Here is a 22248-nt window from a genome sequence, read left to right as displayed (position 1 = left end):
TATATATATATATATATATAGTTAGGACGGCTGGAGTCAGAAAGTCTGACTTGCTGTTTATACTGTATACACCCAACAAGCTGGGTGCTCATGCTTCTAAGCAGTCTATTGCACGCTGGATTTGTAGTACAATTCAGCTTGCACATTCTGTGGCAGGCCTGCCACAGACGAAATATGTAGATGCCCATTCCACAAGGAAGGTGGGCTCATCCTGGGCGGCTGCCCGAGGAGTCTCGGCATTACAACTTTGCCGAGCAGCTACGTGGTCAGGGGAGAACACGTTTGTAAAATTTTACAAATTTTGATACTCTGGCTAAGGAGGACCTGGAGTTCTCTCATTCGGTGCTGCAGAGTCATCCGCACTCTCCCGCCCGTTTGGGAGCTTTGGTATAATCCCCATGGTCCTGACGGAGTCCCCAGCATCCACTAGGACGTTAGAGAAAATAAGAATTTACTTACCGATAATTCTATTTCTCGTAGTCCGTAGTGGATGCTGGGCGCCCATCCCAAGTGCGGATTGTCTGCAATGCTTGTACATAGTTATTGTTACAAAAATCGGGTTATTACTATTGTTGTGAGCCATCTTTTCGGAGGCTACTTCGTTTTGTTATCATACTGTTAACTGGGTTCAGATCACAAGTTGTACGGTGTGATTGGTGTGGCTGGTATGAGTCTTACCCGGGATTCAAGATCCTTCCTTATTGTGTACGCTCGTCCGGGCACAGTACCTAACTGAGGCTTGGAGGAGGGTCATAGGGGGAGGAGCCAGTACACACCATGTGACCTAAAAAGCTTTTTAGATGTGCCCTGTCTCCTGCGGAGCCCGCTATTCCCCATGGTCCTGACGGAGTCCCCAGCATCCACTACGGACTACGAGAAATAGAATTATCGGTAAGTAAATTCTTATTTTGTTTTATGCCAAGTCCAAGAACTTCGCTGTTATGACGGCGGATCGCTCTGCGCTCTCTGAGCCATCATTTCGCCATTGTTACCTGGTGCAGCAGCTGATGAGGGATCTCATCTCTTTCCTCCCTGACAGACCCGAGTGCTGCTTCAGTTCCCTCCGACGTCTGGATGCTGCAGCCGCCACAGAACGCTTCCAGCAGGACCTGGGCTTCCGGATGCTGAACTGCGGCCGGACTGACCTCATCCCCCAGGCAGTGAAAGCGTTGGGACAGGACGGCATTAACACGATGGATGACCAGGTGATGCAGTAACACAGATGATATTCATTAAGCGACAGCCCGGCTATAGAATTACAATCACTGGATTTGTACGTAATAATAATAACGCTGCTCCAATGACATCATCACACTATCCTGGGGCATTAGGGGTTTTCCGCCTTCATTATTATTTATTACCAGTTATTTATATAGCGCACTTGGAGTGTGGGAGGAAACCGGAGTACCCGGAGGAAACCCACGCAAGTACGGGGAGAATATACAAACTCCACACAGTTAGGGCCATGGTGGGAATGAAACCCACGACCTCAGTGCTGTGAGGCAGTAATGCTAACCACTACACCATCCGTGCTGCCATTGTCTACTGTCATTATCTACTGTACGTTGCTTTGTATATGTTGCCTCTCTCTGTGTCTTTCATCCATTTCTTTATATCCTTCAGCAGACGCATTCATTTTTAGTTTTTGTATGGCTACAACACAATTCTGCGCTTTGCCTGTACCCATACTTTATTGTAAGGCAGGGAAAGAAATGGTTTCACCTGGGTGGTATAAATATGACGGAAAATTCAGAATCCAGAAACCTAAAATCAATGAATCCAGAAAGACGTTTATTACACACCATGAATTAAAGCTGACCAAGGGTGAAATACCCCTATAAAATATACGGATCAGGCATGTCTCATCTGTGAGAGCGCCCTCAGGCATGTCTCATCTGTGAGAGCGCCCTCAGGCATGTCTCATCTGTGAGAGCGCCCTCAGGCATGTCTCATCTGTGAGAGCGCCCTCAGGCATGTCTCATCTGTGAGAGCGCCCTCAGGCATGTCTCATCTGTGAGAGCGCCCTAATTTCATTCAACAGTAAAATAATGACTTTAACAGAAATTTGACTTTGTACATTTTGTACAGAATTTTATTTTTTCAGTGTAAAACCATTTTAATATTTATTTATGATATGAAGCAAGTATGACCTAAAGACGACAATGCAGTGGTTACATTATATATTACATTATACATATATATATATATATATTAGAGATGAGCGGATTCGGTTTTACTCGGTTTTACTCGGTTCTCAAAACCGAATCTTATTGGCTATCCAAAACACGTGACATCCGTGAGCCAATAAGATGTCGTTTTGAGAACCGAGTAAAACCGAATCTGCTCATCTCTAATATATATATATATTTATTATTGTCTGTAACACAGGTCAAAGCAGCCTCAGCATCTGTAGAGCTACAGGTTCCACAGGCATGGAACGGCTGCTGCAACTTGTGGTTCTTCGTGTATCTGAGATAGGTTGCAATGGTAGTACCTTCCACCATAGATCAATGTTGCTGGCTTTGTGGGATGAAGTGCTGACCTTGGCTGTGTTTTGTAGTGGGGAGATGGGATGAAGTGCTGACCTTGGCTGTGTTCTGAAGTGGGGAGATGGGATGAAGTGCTGACCATGGCTGGGTTTTGCAGTGGGGAGATGGGATTGAGTGCTGACCTTGGCTAGGTTCTGTAGTGGGGAGATGGGATGAAATGCTGACCTTGGCTGTGTTCTGTAGGTGTGAAGATGGGATTAAGTGGTGACCTTGGCTGGGTTCTGTAGGTGTGAAGATGGGATTAAGTGGTGACCTTGGCTGGGTTCTGTAGGTGGGGAGATGGGATGAAGTGGTGACCTTGGCTGGGTTCTGTAGGTGTGGAGATGGGATGAAGTGCTGACCTTGGCTTTGTTTTGTAGTGGGGAGATGGGATGAAGTGCTGACCTTGGCTGTGTTTTGCAGTGGGGAGATGGGATGAAGTGCTGACCTTGGCTGTGTTTTGCAGTGGGGAAATGGGATGAAGTCCTGACCTTGGCTGGGTTCTGTAGTGGGAAGATGGGGTGAAGTCCTGACCTTGGCTGTGTTTTGTAGTGGGGAGATGGGATGAAGTGCTGACCTTGGCTGTGTTTTGCAGTGGGGAGATGGGATGAAGTGGTGACCTTGGCTGTGATTTGTAGTGGGGAGATGGGATGAAGTGCTGACCTTGGCTGGGTTCTGTAGATGGGGAGATGGAATGAAATGCTGACCTTGGATGGGTTCTGTAGTGGGGAGATGGGATGAAGTGCTGACCTTGGCTTTGTTTTGCAGTGGGGAGATGGGATGAAGTGCTGACCTTGGCTGTGTTCTTTAATGGGGAGATAGGATGAAGTGCTGACCTTGGCTGGGTTCTGTAGGTGGGGAGATGGGATGAAGTGCTGACCTTGGCTGGGTTCTGCAGTGGGGAGATGGGATGAAGTGCTGACCTTGGCTGTGTTTTGTAGTGGGGAGATGGGGTGAAGTCCTGACCTTGGCTGTGTTTTGCAGTGGGGAGATGGGATGAAGTGCTGACCTTGGCTGTGTTTTGCAGTGGGGAGATGGGATGAAGTGCTGAACTTGGCTGGGTTCTGTAGTGGGGAGATGGGATGAAGTGCTGAACTTGGCTGGGTTCTGTAGTGGGGAGATGGGATGAAGTGCTGAACTTGGCTGGGTTCTGTAGTGGGGAGATGGGATGAAGTGCTGACCTTGGCTGGGTTCTGTAGTGGGGAGATGGGATGAAGTGCTGACCTTGGCTGTGTTTTCTAGTGGAGAGATGGGGTGAATTGCTGACCTTGGATGGGTTCTGTAGTGGGGAGATGGGATGAAGTGCTGAACTTGGCTTTGTTTTGCAGTGGGGAGATGGGATGAAGTGCTAAACTTGGCTGGGTTTTGCAGTGGGGAGATGGGATGAAGTGCTGACCTAGGCTGGGTTCTGTAGTGGGGAGATGGGATGAAGTGCTGACCTTGGCTGGTTTCTGTAGTGGGGAGATGGGGTGAAGTGCTGACCTTGGCTGGGTTCTGTAGGTGGGGAGATGGAATGAAGTGCTGACCTTGGCTGGGTTCTGTAGTGGGAGATGGGATGAAGTGCTGACCTTGGCTTTGTTTTGCAGTGGGGAGATGGGATGAAGTGCTGACCTTGGCTGTGTTTTGCAGTGGGGAAATGGGATGAAGTCCTGACCTTGGCTGGGTTCTGTAGTGGGAAGATGGGGTGAAGTCCTGACCTTGGCTGTGTTTTGTAGTGGGGAGATGGGATGAAGTGCTGACCTTGGCTGTGTTTTGTAGTGGGGAGATGGGATGAAGTGCTGACCTTGGCTGTGTTTTGCAGTGGGGAGATGGGATGAAGTGGTGACCTTGGCTGTGATTTGTAGTGGGGAGATGGGATGAAGTGCTGACCTTGGCTGGGTTCTGTAGTGGGGAGATGGGATGAAGTGCTGACCTTGGCTTTGTTTTGCAGTGGGGAGATGGGATGAAGTGCTGACCTTGGCTGTGTTCTTTAATGGGGAGATAGGATGAAGTGCTGACCTTGGCTGGGTTCTGTAGGTGGGGAGATGGGATGAAGTGCTGACCTTGGCTGGGTTCTGCAGTGGGGAGATGGGATGAAGTGCTGACCTTGGCTGTGTTTTGTAGTGGGGAGATGGGGTGAAGTCCTGACCTTGGCTGTGTTTTGCAGTGGGGAGATGGGATGAAGTGCTGACCTTGGCTGTGTTTTGCAGTGGGGAGATGGGATGAAGTGCTGAACTTGGCTGGGTTCTGTAGTGGGGAGATGGGATGAAGTGCTGAACTTGGCTGGGTTCTGTAGTGGGGAGATGGGATGAAGTGCTGAACTTGGCTGGGTTCTGTAGTGGGGAGATAGGATGAAGTGCTGACCTTGGCTGGGTTCTGTAGGTGGGGAGATGGGATGAAGTGCTGACCTTGGCTGGGTTCTGTAGTGGGGAGATGGGATGAAGTGCTGACCTTGGCTGTGTTTTCTAGTGGAGAGATGGGGTGAATTGCTGACCTTGGATGGGTTCTGTAGTGGGGAGATGGGATGAAGTGCTGAACTTGGCTTTGTTTTGCAGTGGGGAGATGGGATGAAGTGCTGAACTTGGCTGGGTTTTGCAGTGGGGAGATGGGATGAAGTGCTGACCTAGGCTGGGTTCTGTAGTGGGGAGATGGGATGAAGTGGTGACCTTGGCTGGGTTCTGTAGGTGGGGAGATGGGATGAAGTGGTGACCTTGGCTGGGTTCTGTAGTGGGAAGATGGGGTGAAGTCCTGACCTTGGCTGGGTTCTGTAGTGGGGAAATGGGATGAAGTGCTGACCTTGGCTGTGTTTTGCAGTGGGGAGATGGGGTGAAGTGCTGACCTTGGCTGGGTTCTGTAGTGGGGAGATGGGATGAAGTGCTGACCTTGGCTGGGTTCTGTAGGTGGGGAGATGGAAGGATGTGCAGACCTTGGCTGGGTTCTGTAGTGGGGAGATGGGATGAAGTGCTGACCTTGGCTTTGTTTTGCAGTGGGGAGATGGGATGAAGTGCTGACCTTGGCTGGGTTCTGTAGGTGGGGAGATGGGATGAAGTGCTGACCTTGGCTGTGTTTTACAGTGGGGAGATGGGGTGAAGTCCTGACCTTGGCTGGGTTCTGTAGTGGGGAGATGGGATGAAGTGCTGACCTTGGCTGTGTTTTACAGTGGGAAGATGGGGTGAAGTCCTGACCTTGGCTGGGTTCTGTAGTGGGGAAATGGGATGAAGTGCTGACCTTGGCTGTGTTTTACAGTGGGGAGATGGGGTGAAGTCCTGACCTTGGCTGGGTTCTGTAGTGGGGAAATGGGATGAAGTGCTGACCTTGGCTGTGTTTTGCAGTGGGGAGATGGGTTGAAGTGCTGACCTTGGCTGGTTTCTGTAGTGGGGAGATGGGGTGAAGTGCTGACCTTGGCTGGGTTCTGTAGGTGGGGAGATGGGATGAAGTGGTGACCTTGGCTGGGTTCTGTAGTGGGAAGATGGGGTGAAGTCCTGACCTTGGCTGGGTTCTGTAGTGGGGAAATGGGATGAAGTGCTGACCTTGGCTGTGTTTTGCAGTGGGGAGATGGGGTGAAGTGCTGACCTTGGCTGGGTTCTGTAGTGGGGAGATGGGATGAAGTGCTGACCTTGGCTGGGTTCTGTAGGTGGGGAGATGGAAGGATGTGCAGACCTTGGCTGGGTTCTGTAGTGGGGAGATGGGATGAAGTGCTGACCTTGGCTTTGTTTTGCAGTGGGGAGATGGGATGAAGTGCTGACCTTGGCTGGGTTCTGTAGGTGGGGAGATGGGATGAAGTGGTGACCTTGGCTGGGTTCTGTAGTGGGAAGATGGGGTGAAGTCCTTACCTTGGCTGGGTTCTGTAGTGGGGAAATGGGTTGAAGTCCTGACCTTGGCTGTGTTTTACAGTGGGAAGATGGGGTGAAGTCCTGACCTTGGCTGGGTTCTGTAGTGGGGAAATGGGATGAAGTGCTGACCTTGGCTGTGTTTTGCAGTGGGGAGATGGGGTGAAGTGCTGACCTTGGCTGGTTTCTGTAGTGGGGAGATGGGGTGAAGTGCTGACCTTGGCTGGGTTCTGTAGGTGGGGAGATGGAATGAAGTGCTGACCTTGGCTGGGTTCTGTAGTGGGGAGATGGGATGAAGTGCTGACCTTGGCTTTGTTTTGCAGTGGGGAGATGGGATGAAGTGCTGACCTTGGCTGGGTTCTGTAGTGGGGAGATGGGATGAAGTGCTGACCTTGGCTGGGTTCTGTAGGTGGGGAGATGGGATGAAGTGGTGACCTTGGCTGGGTTCTGTAGTGGGAAGATGGGGTGAAGTCCTGACCTTGGCTGGGTTCTGTAGTGGGGAAATGGGATGAAGTGCTGACCTTGGCTGTGTTTTGCAGTGGGGAGATGGGGTGAAGTGCTGACCTTGGCTGGGTTCTGTAGTGGGGAGATGGGATGAAGTGCTGACCTTGGCTGGGTTCTGTAGGTGGGGAGATGGAAGGATGTGCAGACCTTGGCTGGGTTCTGTAGTGGGGAGATGGGATGAAGTGCTGACCTTGGCTTTGTTTTGCAGTGGGGAGATGGGATGAAGTGCTGACCTTGGCTGGGTTCTGTAGGTGGGGAGATGGGATGAAGTGGTGACCTTGGCTGGGTTCTGTAGTGGGAAGATGGGGTGAAGTCCTTACCTTGGCTGGGTTCTGTAGTGGGGAAATGGGTTGAAGTCCTGACCTTGGCTGTGTTTTACAGTGGGGAGATGGGGTGAAGTGCTGACCTTGGCTGGGTTCTGTAGTGGGGAGATGGGATGAAGTGCTGACCTTAGCTGGGTTGTGTAGTGGGAAGATGGGATGAAGTCCTGATCTTGGCTGTGTTTTGCAGTGGGGAGATGGGGTGAAGTGCTGACCTTGGCTGGTTTCTGTAGTGGGGAGATGGGATGAAGTGCTGACCTTGGCTTTGTTTTGCAGTGGGGAGATGGGATGAAGTGCTGACCTTGGCTGGGTTCTGTAGGTGGGGAGATGGGATGAAGTGGTGACCTTGGCTGGGTTCTGTAGTGGGAAGATGGGGTGAAGTCCTTACCTTGGCTGGGTTCTGTAGTGGGGAAATGGGTTGAAGTCCTGACCTTGGCTGTGTTTTACAGTGGGGAGATCGGATGAAGTGCTGACCTTGGCTGGGTTCTGTAGTGGGGAGATGGGATGAAGTGCTGACCTTGGCTGGGTTTTGCAGTGGGGAGATCGGATGAAGTGCTGACCTTGGCTGGGTTTTATAGTGGGGAGATGGGATGAAGTGGTGACCTTGGATGGGTTCTGTAGTGGGGAGATGGGATGAAGTGCTGACCTTGGCTGGGTTTTGCAGTGGGGAGATGGGATGAAGTGCTGACCTTGGCTGGGTTTTGCAGTGGGGAGATGGGGTGAAGTGCTGACCGTGGCTGGGTTCTGTAGTGGGGAGATGGGATGAAGTGCTGACCTTGGCTGGGTTCTGTAGTGGGGAGATGGGATGACGTACTGACCTTGGCTGGGTTTTGCAGTGGGGAGATGGGATGAAGTGCTGACCTTGACTGGGTTTTGCAGTGCTGACCTTGGCTGGGTTTTGCAGTGGGGAGATGGGGTGAAGTGCTGACCGTGGCTGGGTTCTGTAGTGGGGAGATGGGATGAAGTGGTGACCTTGGCTGGGTTCTGTAGTGGGGAGATGGGATGAAGTACTGACCTTGGCTGGGTTTTGCAGTGGGGAGATGGGATGAAGTGCTGACCTTGACTGGGTTTTGCAGTGGGAAGATGGGGTGAAGTCCTGACCTTGGCTGGGTTCTGTAGTGGGGAGATGGGATGAAGTGCTGACCTTGGCTGGGTTCTGTAGTGGGGAGATGGGAAGAAGTGCTGACCTTGGCTGGGTTTTGCAGTGGGGAGATGGGATGAAGTGCTGACCATGGCTGGGTTTTATAGTGGGGAGATGGGATGAAGTGCTGACCTTGGCTGTGTTTTGCAGTGGGGAGATGGGGTGAAGTGCTGACCTTGGCTGGTTTCTGTAGTGGGGAGATGGGGTGAAGTGCTGACCTTGGCTGGGTTCTGTAGGTGGGGAGATGGAATGAAGTGCTGACCTTGGCTGGGTTCTGTAGTGGGGAGATGGGATGAAGTGCTGACCTTGGCTTTGTTTTGCAGCGGGGAGATGGGATGAAGTGCTGACCTTGGCTGGGTTCTGTAGTGGGGAGATGGGATGAAGTGCTGACCTTGGCTGGGTTCTGTAGGTGGGGAGATGGGATGAAGTGGTGACCTTGGCTGGGTTCTGTAGTGGGAAGATGGGGTGAAGTCCTGACCTTGGCTGGGTTCTGTAGTGGGGAAATGGGATGAAGTGCTGACCTTGGCTGTGTTTTGCAGTGGGGAGATGGGGTGAAGTGCTGACCTTGGCTGGGTTCTGTAGTGGGGAGATGGGATGAAGTGCTGACCTTGGCTGGGTTCTGTAGGTGGGGAGATGGAAGGATGTGCAGACCTTGGCTGGGTTCTGTAGTGGGGAGATGGGATGAAGTGCTGACCTTGGCTTTGTTTTGCAGTGGGGAGATGGGATGAAGTGCTGACCTTGGCTGGGTTCTGTAGGTGGGGAGATGGGATAAAGTGGTGACCTTGGCTGGGTTCTGTAGTGGGAAGATGGGGTGAAGTCCTTACCTTGGCTGGGTTCTGTAGTGGGGAAATGGGTTGAAGTCCTGACCTTGGCTGTGTTTTACAGTGGGGAGATGGGGTGAAGTGCTGACCTTGGCTGGGTTCTGTAGTGGGGAGATGGGATGAAGTGCTGACCTTGGCTGGGTTTTGCAGTGGGGAGATCGGATGAAGTGCTGACCTTGGCTGGGTTTTATAGTGGGGAGATGGGATGAAGTGGTGACCTTGGATGGGTTCTGTAGTGGGGAGATGGGATGAAGTGCTGACCTTGGCTGGGTTTTGCAGTGGGGAGATGGGATGAAGTGCTGACCTTGGCTGGGTTTTGCAGTGGGGAGATGGGGTGAAGTGCTGACCGTGGCTGGGTTCTGTAGTGGGGAGATGGGATGAAGTGCTGACCTTGGCTGGGTTCTGTAGTGGGGAGATGGGATGAAGTACTGACCTTGGCTGGGTTTTGCAGTGGGGAGATGGGATGAAGTGCTGACCTTGACTGGGTTTTGCAGTGCTGACCTTGGCTGACCTTGGCTGGGTTTTGCAGTGGGGAGATGGGGTGAAGTGCTGACCGTGGCTGGGTTCTGTAGTGGGGAGATGGGATGAAGTGGTGACCTTGGCTGGGTTCTGTAGTGGGGAGATGGGATGAAGTACTGACCTTGGCTGGGTTTTGCAGTGGGGAGATGGGATGAAGTGCTGACCTTGACTGGGTTTTGCAGTGGGAAGATGGGGTGAAGTCCTGACTTTGGCTGGGTTCTGTAGTGGGGAGATGGGATGAAGTGCTGACCTTGGCTGGGTTTTGCAGTGGGGAGATGGGATGAAGTGCTGACCATGGCTGGGTTTTATAGTGGGGAGATGGGATGAAGTGCTGACCTTGGCTGTGTTTTGCAGTGGGGAGATGGGATGAAGTGCTGAACTTGGCTGGGTTCTGTAGTGGGGAGATGGGATGAAGTGCTGACCTTGGCTGTGTTCTGTAGTGGGGAGATGGGATGAAGTGCTGACCTTGGCTGGGTTTTGCAGTGGGGAGATGGGATGAAGTGCTGACCTTGGCTGTGTTCTGTAATGGGGAGATAGGATGAAGTGCTGACCTTGGCTGGGTTCTGTAGTGGGGAGATGGGATGAAGTGCTGACCTTGGCTGTGTTTTGTAGTGGGGAGATGGGGTGAAGTCCTGACCTTGGCTGGGTTTTGCAGTGGGGAGATGGGATGAAGTGCTGACCTTGGCTATGTTTTGCAGTGGGGAGATGGGATGAAGTGCTGAACTTGGCTGGGTTCTGTAGTGGGGAGATGGGATGAAGTGCTGACCTTGGCTGTGTTCTGTAGTGGGGAGATGGGATGAAGTGGTGACCTTGGCTGGGTTCTGTAGTGGGGAGATAGGATGAAGTGCTGACCTTGGCTGGGTTCTGTAGGTGGGGAGATGGGATGAAGTGCTGACCTTGGCTGGGTTTTGCAGTGGGGAGATGGGATGAAGTGCTGACCTTGGCTGTGTTCTTTAATGGGGAGATAGGATGAAGTGCTGACCTTGGCTAGGTTCTGTAGGTGGGGAGATGGGATGAAGTGCTGACCGTGGCTGGGTTCTGCAGTGGGGAGATGGGATGAAGTGCTGACCTTGGCTGTGTTTTGTAGTGGGGAGATGGGGTGAAGTCCTGACCTTGGCTGTGTTTTGCAGTGGGGAGATGGGATGAAGTGCTGACCTTGGCTGTGTTTTGCAGTGGGGAGATGGGATGAAGTGCTGAACTTGGCTGGGTTCTGTAGTGGGGAGATGGGATGAAGTGCTGAACTTGGCTGGGTTCTGTAGTGGGGAGATGGGATGAAGTGCTGACCTTGGCTGGGTTCTGTAGGTGGGGAGATGGGATGAAGTGCTGACCTTGGCTGGGTTCTGTAGTGGGGAGATGGGATGAAGTGCTGACCTTGGCTGTGTTTTCTAGTGGAGAGATGGGGTGAATTGCTGACCTTGGATGGGTTCTGTAGTGGGGAGATGGGATGAAGTGCTGAACTTGGCTTTGTTTTGCAGTGGGGAGATGGGATGAAGTGCTGAACTTGGCTGGGTTTTGCAGTGGGGAGATGGGATGAAGTGCTGACCTAGGCTGGGTTCTGTAGTGGGGAGATGGGATGAAGTGCTGACCTTGGCTGTGTTTTGCAGTGGGAAGATGGGATGAAGTGCTGACCTTGGCTGTGTTTTGCAGTGGGGAGATGGGATGAAGTGCTGAACTTGGCTGGGTTTTGCAGTGGGGAGATGGGATGAAGTGCTGACCTAGGCTGGGTTCTGTAGGTGGGGAGATGGGATGAAGTGCTGACCTTGGCTGGGTTCTGTAGTGGGGAGATGGGATGAAGTGCTGACCTTGGCTGTGTTTTCTAGTGGAGAGATGGGGTGAATTGCTGACCTTGGATGGGTTCTGTAGTGGGGAGATGGGATGAAGTGCTGAACTTGGCTTTGTTTTGCAGTGGGGAGATGGGATGAAGTGCTGAACTTGGCTGGGTTTTGCAGTGGGGACATGGGATGAAGTGCTGACCTAGGCTGGGTTCTGTAGTGGGGAGATGGGATGAAGTGCTGACCTTGGCTGTGTTTTGCAGTGGGAAGATGGGATGAAGTGCTGACCTTGGCTGTGTTTTGCAGTGGGGAGATGGGATGAAGTGCTGAACTTGGCTGGGTTTTGCAGTGGGGAGATGGGATGAAGTGCTGACCTAGGCTGGGTTCTGTAGTGGGGAGATGGGATGAAGTGCTGACCTTGGCTGGGTTCTGTAGTGGGGAGATGGGATGAAGTGCTGACCTTGGCTGGGTTCTGTAGTGGGGAGATGGGATGAAGTGCTGACCTTGGCTGGGTTCTGTAGTGGGGAGATGGGATGAAGTGCTGACCTTGGCTGGGTTTATAGTGGGGAGATGGGATGAAGTCCTGACCTTGGCTGGGTTTTGCAGTGGGGAGATGGGATGAAGTGCTGACCTTGGCTGTGTTTTGCAGGGTGTGACTCCGCTCATGTACGCCTGTGCTGCTGGGGACGAGGCCATGGTTCAGAAGCTGATAGAGGCTGGAGGAGACCTGGACATCGCTGTAAGAGAGTTACATGTGGGATTGGAAGATATACAGTGATATCCCTGGCGGTATTCTGGCTGTTACAATTGGATCTCAAAGAAATGTATTGCATTTGTTTATGTTCGCTAACCAATATAGAACAGCAGGGGCAGGCAATGTGTGGTTCCTCAGCAGCTAGCACTACACATACCAGCATGCCCTGACACAGGTTACGCATGCCCAACAGCAAATCAGTGGCAGGGCATGCTGGGATGTGCGGTGCCACACATGACCTATCCTTATAGAAACCCATGTCAATTCTTGCAATGTAAATAAAATGTAATTGCGCTTCGCACGCCAAAGACAACATTACGGAGAATGTCTTCCTGAGACGTGTTATATAATCTGCAGTAAGCGGAGGCGGGAGTAACGCTGCATGGGAGACTTGTGGTTTCTCTATATAAAGGAGAGATTGTGGCGTCTCACATTCATGAGTAGTCTCAGGCTGGGGCAGTGACAGTGGCCTCAGGTGGTGCCGGAACTGCAGCCTTTCATCGGAACAGAGTCATAACACAGCAAAATACCAGATACCCCACCGCTCACCACACAAACCCAGCACACGCATCAAGCGTGGAGAGAGATAAAGTATCACTACTAGCCACTCACCTCCTATCTGCCATGTTACAGGCTGTGGGTGAGATGTACTATGCTTCGCGGAGAGAGAGAGAGGAGAGAGGTAAAGTACATGTCACTCAGCTCCTATCTGCCATGTTACAGGCTGTGGGTGAGATGTACTATGCTTCGCGGAGAGAGAGAGAGAGTGGAGAGAGGTAAAGTACACGTCACTCAGCTCCTATCTACCATGTTACAGGCTGTGGGTGAGATGTACTATGCTTCGCGGAGAGAGATAGTGGAGAGAGGTAAAGTACACGTCACTCAACTCCTATCTGCCATGTTACAGGCTGTGGGTGAGATGTACTATGCTTCGCGGAGAGAGAGAGAGAGTGGAGAGAGGTAAAGTACATGTCACTCAGCTCCTATCTGCCATGTTACAGGCTGTGGGTGAGATGTACTATGCTTCGCGGAGAGAGAGAGAGAGAGAGAGTAGAGAGAGGTAAAGTACACGTCACTCAGCTCCTATCTGCCATGTTACAGGCTGTGGGTGAGATGTACTATGCTTCGCGGAGAGAGATAGTGGAGAGAGGTAAAGTACATGTCACTCAGCTCCTATCTGCCATGTTACAGGCTGTGGGTGAAATGTACTATGCTTTGCGGAGAGAGAGAGAGTGGAGAGAGGTAAAGTACACGTCACTCAGCTCCTATCTACCATGTTACAGGCTGTGGGTGAGATGTACTATGCTTCGCGGAGAGAGATAGTGGAGAGAGGTAAAGTGCATGTCACTCAGCTCCTATCTGCCATGTTACATGCTGTGGGTGAGATGTACTATGCTTCGCGGAGAGAGATAGTGGAGAGAGGTAAAGTACACGTCACTCAGCTCCTATCTGCCATGTTACAGGCTGTGGGTGAGATGTACTATGCTTCGTGGAGAGAGGTAAAGTACATGTCACTCAGCTCCTATCTGCCATGTTACAGGCTGTGGGTGAGATGTACTATGCTTCGTGGAGAGAGGTAAAGTACATGTCACTCAGCTCCTATCTGCCATGTTACAGGCTGTGGGTGAGATGTACTATGCTTCGCGGAGAGAGAGAGAGAGAGATAGAGTGGAGAGAGGTAAAGTACATGTCACTCAGCTCCTATCTGCCATGTTACAGGCTGTGGGTGAGATGTACTATGCTTCGCGGAGAGAGATAGTGGAGAGAGGTAAAGTGCATGTCACTCAGCTCCTATCTGCCATGTTACATGCTGTGGGTGAGATGTACTATGCTTCGCGGAGAGAGATAATGGAGAGAGGTAAAGTACACGTCACTCAGCTCCTATCTGCCATGTTACAGGCTGTGGGTGAAATGTACTATGCTTTGCGGAGAGAGAGAGTGGAGAGAGGTAAAGTACACGTCACTCAGCTCCTATCTACCATGTTACAGGCTGTGGGTGAGATGTACTATGCTTCGCGGAGAGAGATAGTGGAGAGAGGTAAAGTGCATGTCACTCAGCTCCTATCTGCCATGTTACAGGCTGTGGGTGAGATGTACTATGCTTCGTGGAGAGAGGTAAAGTACATGTCACTCAGCTCCTATCTGCCATGTTACAGGCTGTGGGTGAGATGTACTATGCTTCGCGGAGAGAGATAGTGGAGAGAGGTAAAGTACACGTCACTCAGCTCCTATCTGCCATGTTACAGGCTGTGGGTGAAATGTACTATGCTTCGCGGAGAGAGATAGTGGAGAGAGGTAAAGTACACGTCACTCAGCTCCTATCTGCCATGTTACAGGCTGTGGGTGAAATGTACTATGCTTCGCGGAGAGAGATAGTGGAGAGAGGTAAAGTGCATGTCACTCAGCTCCTATCTGCCATGTTACATGCTGTGGGTGAGATGTACTATGCTTCGCGGAGAGAGATAGTGGAGAGAGGTAAAGTACACGTCACTCAGCTCCTATCTGCCATGTTACAGGCTGTGGGTGAGATGTACTATGCTTCGTGGAGAGAGGTAAAGTACATGTCACTCAGCTCCTATCTGCCATGTTACAGGCTGTGGGTGAGATGTACTATGCTTCGTGGAGAGAGGTAAAGTACATGTCACTCAGCTCCTATCTGCCATGTTACAGGCTGTGGGTGAGATGTACTATGCTTCGCGGAGAGAGATAGTGGAGAGAGGTAAAGTGCATGTCACTCAGCTCCTATCTGCCATGTTACATGCTGTGGGTGAGATGTACTATGCTTCGCGGAGAGAGATAATGGAGAGAGGTAAAGTACACGTCACTCAGCTCCTATCTGCCATGTTACAGGCTGTGGGTGAAATGTACTATGCTTTGCGGAGAGAGAGAGTGGAGAGAGGTAAAGTACACGTCACTCAGCTCCTATCTACCATGTTACAGGCTGTGGGTGAGATGTACTATGCTTCGCGGAGAGAGATAGTGGAGAGAGGTAAAGTGCATGTCACTCAGCTCCTATCTGCCATGTTACATGCTGTGGGTGAGATGTACTATGCTTCGCGGAGAGAGATAGTGGAGAGAGGTTAAAGTACATGTCACTCAGCTCCTATCTGCCATGTTACAGGCTGTGGGTGAGATGTACTATGCTTCGCGGAGAGAGTGGAGAGAGGTAAAGTACATGTCACTCAGCTCCTATCTGCCATATTACAGGCTGTGGGTGAGATGTACTATGCTTCGCGGAGAGAGATAGTGGAGAGAGGTAAAGTACATGCCATTCGGCTCCTGACTTCCATGTTACAGGCTGAGTTTGAAAAATAACAGATGATTTGTTGCTTCTTCATCTCTCCCCACTTTATCACTCTCCAAGGCTTAGTAATAGCCCCCTTTATATATTTCCTCCATGTTTATTTATATATAATACTCCGCAGTCCTTTGCAGAGGATATTTGAACATTTTCTTCAGTCGCTGTCCCGGAGGAGCTTCTATTTCCTACCACGTGGACACAAAACACACGTTTAGGGGCAGATTCAATTGCTGGCGGGAAATAACATACCCTGCGCCATTTCTTCCCGCAGCCGTGCGGTTTTGCTGTTCAATTGAGGACAGAAAATGCGCTGCTCTTTTCAAACCCCCCCCCCCAGAGCGCAGCACACCGACGGCACCCCCCCAGAGCGCAGCACCCCGACGGCACCCCCCCAGAGCGCAGCACCCCAGCGACACCCCCCAGAGGACTACTTATGCAATATGAAGTTATTAGTCTGTGATTACTCCGCTTCTGAAGCACTTTCTTCGTCATCCAGCGTTGGGAGCCGGGTTTTCTGCGGCAGCAATGTGTATGTGAGGTGTGTGATTGTGCACTAGTCTGTGTGTGTGACCCCCAGTGTAAGTGTAAAAACCTGTCAAGATCCGTCCGCTGGTAGAACAACATCTCCCAGCAGTCCCCTGCCCAGTCAGAAGATGGAGGGGAAACCGCTGGGAGCTGCGGAGACATTGGAGAACAGCGGACAAGTATCTTTTTCCTCATCACTGAAAATCCTGCAACCATTTTTATTTTTATTGGATACCAGGGGTATCAGGCGCGCACATTCCTGCGGTAATCCAAAACTGGGTGCACGTTTTTTTACCTTGCTAATCCTCACGCCCAACTGAATTTCCTCCATAGACTAGGGTTCATTTTTTTTTGCCAGAATCCAATTAACCGACCACAATGTTTATGGAGTGTGGGAGGAAACCCAAGCATGCACGAGAACATACAAACTCCACACACATGGACCATGAGTAATGCTCACCAGTACACCATCTGTGCTGCACCCAGTTCTCATCCCATAAGAGAAGCGCCAGTTTGGCCTGTTCCTCGTACAGATAAAGCAGTATATCATGATGCGCTGTGCCATGTAGATAGCTGCGTGTCTGGCCTGATTGATGTCGCTCAGCCCGGTGACTGGGTTCTGTAGCTGCCGGAGAAGAAATAAAAGCGTTACTCCTCGTATGAGGCAGGTGCCGCAGTAGGAATGGGATCTGGCCGGGCCCTCGCCCACACACAGCGAGGGTAGAGTCATTTCTTTTTCTAACATTTAATGTTCTTTCAGGTTCCAAGCAGTTCCCCCCGATACCCATCTGTGCACCCGGACACGCGCCACTGGACAGCGCTAACATTTGCCGTCCTCCATGGACACATATCCGTTGTGCAGGTAAGATGTGCGCCCACTGTACATTTGCGCAGCCGGCTTGGACGACCGGTGGCTCTTTGGCTGTGGGGCATCTGTAAGTGGTTAGAGAGTCACTAATGGCCTTTTGGGGTCATTTATCATAGAATATTTGCATCTTAATCCCCGAAAACATCCGTTTAGTATTCCCGGAATGTATGTAGGATACCTGCTGCGGTCCGTCCGCCTGCAGCCGCATCCCCATCCCCCACAGGTTCCTGGCTGCCATGCCGCCAGATTTACCACTTCGCTTAGTATTCCAGAAATTGCTGGTGCTGTGTTCCCCTGTACCCGTGCTGTGTTCCCCTGTACCCGTGCTGTGTGCCCATGTACCCGTGCTGTGTGCCCATCCTGTGTTCCCCTGTGTCGTGTGCTGTGTGTGCCCGTGCTGGTGCTGTGTTCCCCTGTACCCGTGCTGTGTTCCCCTGTACCCGTGCTGTGTGCCCATCCTGTGTTCCCCTGTGGCGTGTGCTGTGTGTGCCCGTGCTGGTGCTGTGTTCCCCTGTACCCGTGCTGTGTTCCCCTGTACCCGTGCTGTGTGCCCATCCTGTGTTCCCCTGTGGCGTGTGCTGTGTGTGCCCGTGCTGGTGCTGTGTGCCCGTGTACCCATGCTGTGTGCCCATCCTGTGTTCCCCTGTGGCGTGTGCTGTGTGTGCCCGTGCTGGTGCTGTGTGCCCGTGTACCCATGCTGTGTGCACATCCTGTGTTCGTTCCCTTGTGGTGTGTGCTGTGCTGTGTGTGCCCGTGTATGTCCTGTGTTTCCCTGTGCTGTGTTCCCCTGTACCCGTGCTGTGTGCCCATGCTGTGTGCCCCTGTGGTGTGTGCCCGTGCTTGTGCTGTGTTCCCCTGTACCCATGCTGTGTGCCCATCCTGCTTCCCCCCTGTGGTGTGCGTGCCCCTGTACCCTCACTATACCTCTCATTGTTTCTCTGCAGTTGCTCCTTGATGCTGGTGCCCACGTGGAGGGTTCGGCTGTGAACAGCAGTGAAGACAATTATGCAGACACCCCCTTACAGTTGGCATCCGCTGCAGGTACCACTCATACATCTAATTCTAGGACAAGATCCAGAAGAAAGGTTTCTGTGTATACAAAACAGCAGTCACTTGCAGTTTTCCTGCGTTTGTGTCTGTTAGCGGGGAAATGGGGAGATGTGGAGATGAGGAGCCAGGAATTGGGGAGATGGAGAGATTGGGAACCAGGAAATGGGGAGATTGGGAGATGAGGAGCCTGGAAATGGGGAGATGGAGAGATTGGGAACCAGGAAATGGGGAGATTGGGAGATGAGGAGCCTGGAAATGGGGAGATGGGGAGATTGGGAACCAGGAAATGGGGAGATTGGGAACCAGGAAATGGGGAGATTGGGAGATGAGGAGCCAGGAAATGGGGAGATTGGGAACCAGGAAATGGAGAGATTGGGTACCAGGAAATGGGGAGATTGGGAGATGAGGAGCCAGGAAATGGGGAGATTGGGAGATGAGGAGCCAGGAAATGGGGAGATTAGGAGATGAGGAGTCAGGAAATGGGGAGATTGGGAGATGAAGAGCCAGGAAATGGGGAGATGGAGAGATTGGGAACCAGGAAATGGGGAGATTGGGAGATGAGGAGCCTGGAAATGGGGAAATGGCGAGATTGGGAACCAGGAAATGGTGAGATTGGGAACCAGGAAATGGGGAGTTTGGGAACCAGGAAATGGTGAGATTGGGAGATGAGGAGCCAGGAAATGGGGAGATTGGGAACCAGGAAATGGAGAGATTGGGAACCAGGAAATGGGGAGATTGGGAGATGAGGAGCCAGGAAATGGGGAGATTGGGAGATGAGGAGCCAGGAAATGGGGAGATTGGGAAATGAGGAGTCAGGAAATGGGGAGATTGGGAGATGAAGAGCCAGGAAATGGGGGAGATGGAGAGATTGGGAACCAGGAAATGGGGAGATTGGGAGATGAAGAGCCAGGAAATGGGGAGATGGAGAGATTGGGAACCAGGAAATGGGGAGATTGGGAGATGAGGAGCCTGGAAATGGGGAGATGGAGAGATTGGGAACCAGGAAATGGGGAGATTGGGAGATGAAGAGCCAGGAAATGGGGAGATGGAGAGATTGGGAACCAGGAAATGGGGAGATTGGGAGATGAGGAGCCTGGAAATGGGGAGATGGAGAGATTGGGAACCAGGAAATGGGGAGATTGGGAACCAGGACATGGGGAGATTGGGAACCAGGAAATGGGGAGATTGGGAGATGAGGAGCCAGGAAATGGGGAGATTAGGAGATGAGGAGCCAGGAAATGGGGGGATTGGGAGATGAGGAGCCAGGAAATGGGGAGATGGAGAGATTGGGAACCAGGAAATGGGGAGATTGGGAGATGAGGAGCCTGGAAATGGGGAGATGGAGAGATTGGGAACCAGGAAACGGGGAGAGTGGGAACCAGGACATGGGGAGATTGGGAACCAGGAAATGGGGAGATTGGGAACCAGGAAATGGGGAGATTGGGAGATGAGGAGCCAGGAAATGGGGAGATTGGGAACCAGGAAATGGAGAGATTGGGAACCAGGAAATGGGGAGATTGGGAGATGAGGAGCCAGGAAATGGGGAGATTGGGAGATGAGGAGCCAGGAAATGGGGAGATTGGGAGATGAGGAGCCAGGAAATGGGGAGATTGGGAGATGAAGAGCCAGGAAATGGGGAGGTGGAGAGATTGGGAACCAGGAAATGGGGAGATTGTGAACCAGGACATGGGGAGATTGGGAACCAGGAAATGGGGAGATTGGCAGATGAGGAGCCAGGAAATGGGGAGATTGGGAACCAGGAAATGGAGAGATTGGGAACCAGGAAATGGGGAGATTGGGAGATGAGGAGCCAGGACATGGGGAGATTGGGAGCCAGGACATGGGAGATTGGGAGCCAGGACATGGGGAGATTGGGAGCCAGGACATGGGGAGATTGGGAGCCAGGACATGGGGAGATTGGGAGCCAGGACATGGGGAGATTGGGAGCCAGGACATGGGGAGTTTGGGAACCAGGACATGGGGAGATTGGGAACCAGGACATGGGGAGATTGGGAACCAGGACATGGGGAGATTGGGAACCGAGGAGCCAGGAAATGGGGAGATTGGGAGATGAGGAGCCTGGAAATGGGGAGATGGAGAGATTTGGAACCAGGAAATGGGGAGATTGGGAGATGAGGAGCCTGGAGATGGAGAGATTGGGAACCAGGAAATGGGGAGATTGGGAACCAGGACATGGGGAGATTGGGAACCAGGAAATGGGGAGATTGGGAACCAGGAAATGGGGAGATTGGGAACCAGGAAATGGGGAGATTGGGAGATGAGGAGCCAGGAAATGGGGAGATTGGGAACCAGGAAATGGAGAGATTGGGAACCAGGAAATGGGGAGATTGGGAGATGAGGAGCCAGGAAATGGGGAGATTGGGAGATGAGGAGCCAGGAAATGGGGAGATTGGGAGATGGGGAGATTGGGAGATGAAGAGCCAGGAAATGGGGAGATGGAGAGATTGGGAACCAGGAAATGGGGAGATTGGGAACCAGGACATGGGGAGATTGGGAGATGAGGAGCCTGGAAATGGGGAGATGGAGAGATTGGGAACCAGGAAATGGGGAGATTGGGAACCAGGACATGGGGAGATTGGGAACCAGGAAATGGGGAGATTGGGAACCAGGAAATGGGGAGATTGGGAGATGAGGAGCCAGGAAATGGGGAGATTGGGAACCAGGAAATGGAGAGATTGGGAACCAGGAAATGGGGAGATTGGGAGATGAGGAGCCAGGAAATGGGGAGATTGGGAGATGAGGAGCCAGGAAATGGGGAGATTGGGAGATGAGGAGCCAGGAAATGGGGAGATGGAGAGATTGGGAACCAGGACATGGGGAGATTGGGAACCAGGACATGGGGAGATTGGGAACCAGGAAATGGGGAGATTGGGAACCAGGAAATGGGGAGATTGGGAGATGAGGAGCCAGGAAATGGGGAGATTGGGAACCAGGAAATGCAGAGATTGGGAACCAGGAAATGGGGAGATTGGGAGATGAGGAGCCAGGAAATGGGGAGATTGGGAGATGAGGAGTCAGGAAATGGGGAGATTGGGAGATGAAGAGCCAGGAAATGGGGAGATGGAGAGATTGGGAACCAGGAAATGGGGAGATTGGGAGATGAGGAGCCAGGAAATGGGGAGATGGAGAGATTGGGAACCAGGAAATGGGGAGATTGGGAGATGAGGAGCCAGGACATGGGGAGATTGGGAGCCAGGACATGGGGAGATTGGGAACCAGGACATGGGGAGATTGGGAACCAGGACATGGGGAGATTGGGAACCAGGACATGGGGAGATTGGGAAACAGGACATGGGGAGATTGGGAAGCAGGACATGGGGAGATTGGGAAGCAGGACATGGGGAGATTGGGAAGCAGGACATGGGGAGATTGGGAAGCAGGACATGGGGAGATTGGGAACCAGGACATGGGGAGATTGGGAACCAGGACATGGGGAGATTGGGAACCAGGACATGGGGAGATTGGGAGATGAGGAGCCAGGAAATGGGGAGATTGGGAGATGAGGAGCCAGGAAATGGGGAGATTGGGAGATGAGGAGCCAGGACATGGGGAGATTGGGGGAGATTGGGAGCCAGGACATGGGGAGATTGGGAACCAGGACATGGGGAGATTGGGAACCAGGACATGGGGAGATTGGGAACCAGGACATGGGGAGATTGGGAACCAGGACATGGGGAGATTGGGAGATGAGGAGCCAGGAAATGGGGAGATGGAGAGATTGGGAACCAGGAAATGGGGAGATTGGGAGATGAGGAGCCAGGAAATGGGGAGATTGGGAGATGAGGAGCCAGGAAATGGGGAGATTGGGAGATGAGGAGCCAGGAAATGGGGAGATATGGAGATGAGGAGCCAGGAAATGGGGAGATATGGAGATGAGGAGCCAGGAAATGGGGAGATTGGGAGATGAGGAGCCAGGAAATGGGGAGATTGGGAGATGAGGAGCCAGGAAATGGGGAGATGGAGAGATTGGGAGCCAGGAAATGGGGAGATGGAGAGATTGGGAACCAGGAAATGGGGAGATTGGGAGATGAGGAGCCAGGAAATGGGGAGATTGGGAACCAGGGAATGGGGAGATTGGGAGATGAGGAGCCAGGAAATGGGGAGGTGTGAGGAGCCAGGACATAGGGAGATTGGGAACCAGGACATGGGGAGATTGGGAACCAGGACATGGGGAGATTGGGAGATGAGGAGCCAGGAAATGGGGAGATGTGGAGATTGGGAGATTGGGAACCAGGGCATGGGGAGATTGGGAACCAGGTAATGGGGAGATTGGGAGATGAGGAGCCAGGAAATGGGGAGATTGGGAACCAGGACA

The 22248-nt window shown here is 52.2% G+C and overlaps 1 protein-coding gene across 3 annotated transcripts in view; it reads left to right on the top strand.

The window, feature by feature from the left end:
- The window catches only part of ABTB2 (ankyrin repeat and BTB domain containing 2), a 309105-nt gene that overhangs the window by 226625 nt on the left and 60232 nt on the right, over positions 1-22248 (top strand). For all 3 annotated transcript variants that reach the window (XM_063954554.1, XM_063954553.1, XM_063954552.1), the window contains 4 exons: positions 1040-1205; positions 12064-12153; positions 16755-16856; positions 17807-17903. In XM_063954554.1, the coding sequence (XP_063810624.1) occupies positions 1040-1205; positions 12064-12153; positions 16755-16856; positions 17807-17903 (455 nt within the window). The remainder of the gene's footprint in view (positions 1-1039; positions 1206-12063; positions 12154-16754; positions 16857-17806; positions 17904-22248) is intronic.

The sequence above is a fragment of the Pseudophryne corroboree genome, unplaced genomic scaffold, assembly GCF_028390025.1.
Source record: "Pseudophryne corroboree isolate aPseCor3 unplaced genomic scaffold, aPseCor3.hap2 scaffold_677, whole genome shotgun sequence".
Taxonomy (NCBI): domain Eukaryota; kingdom Metazoa; phylum Chordata; class Amphibia; order Anura; family Myobatrachidae; genus Pseudophryne; species Pseudophryne corroboree.
This window is presented reverse-complemented; position numbering and strand designations above follow the sequence as displayed.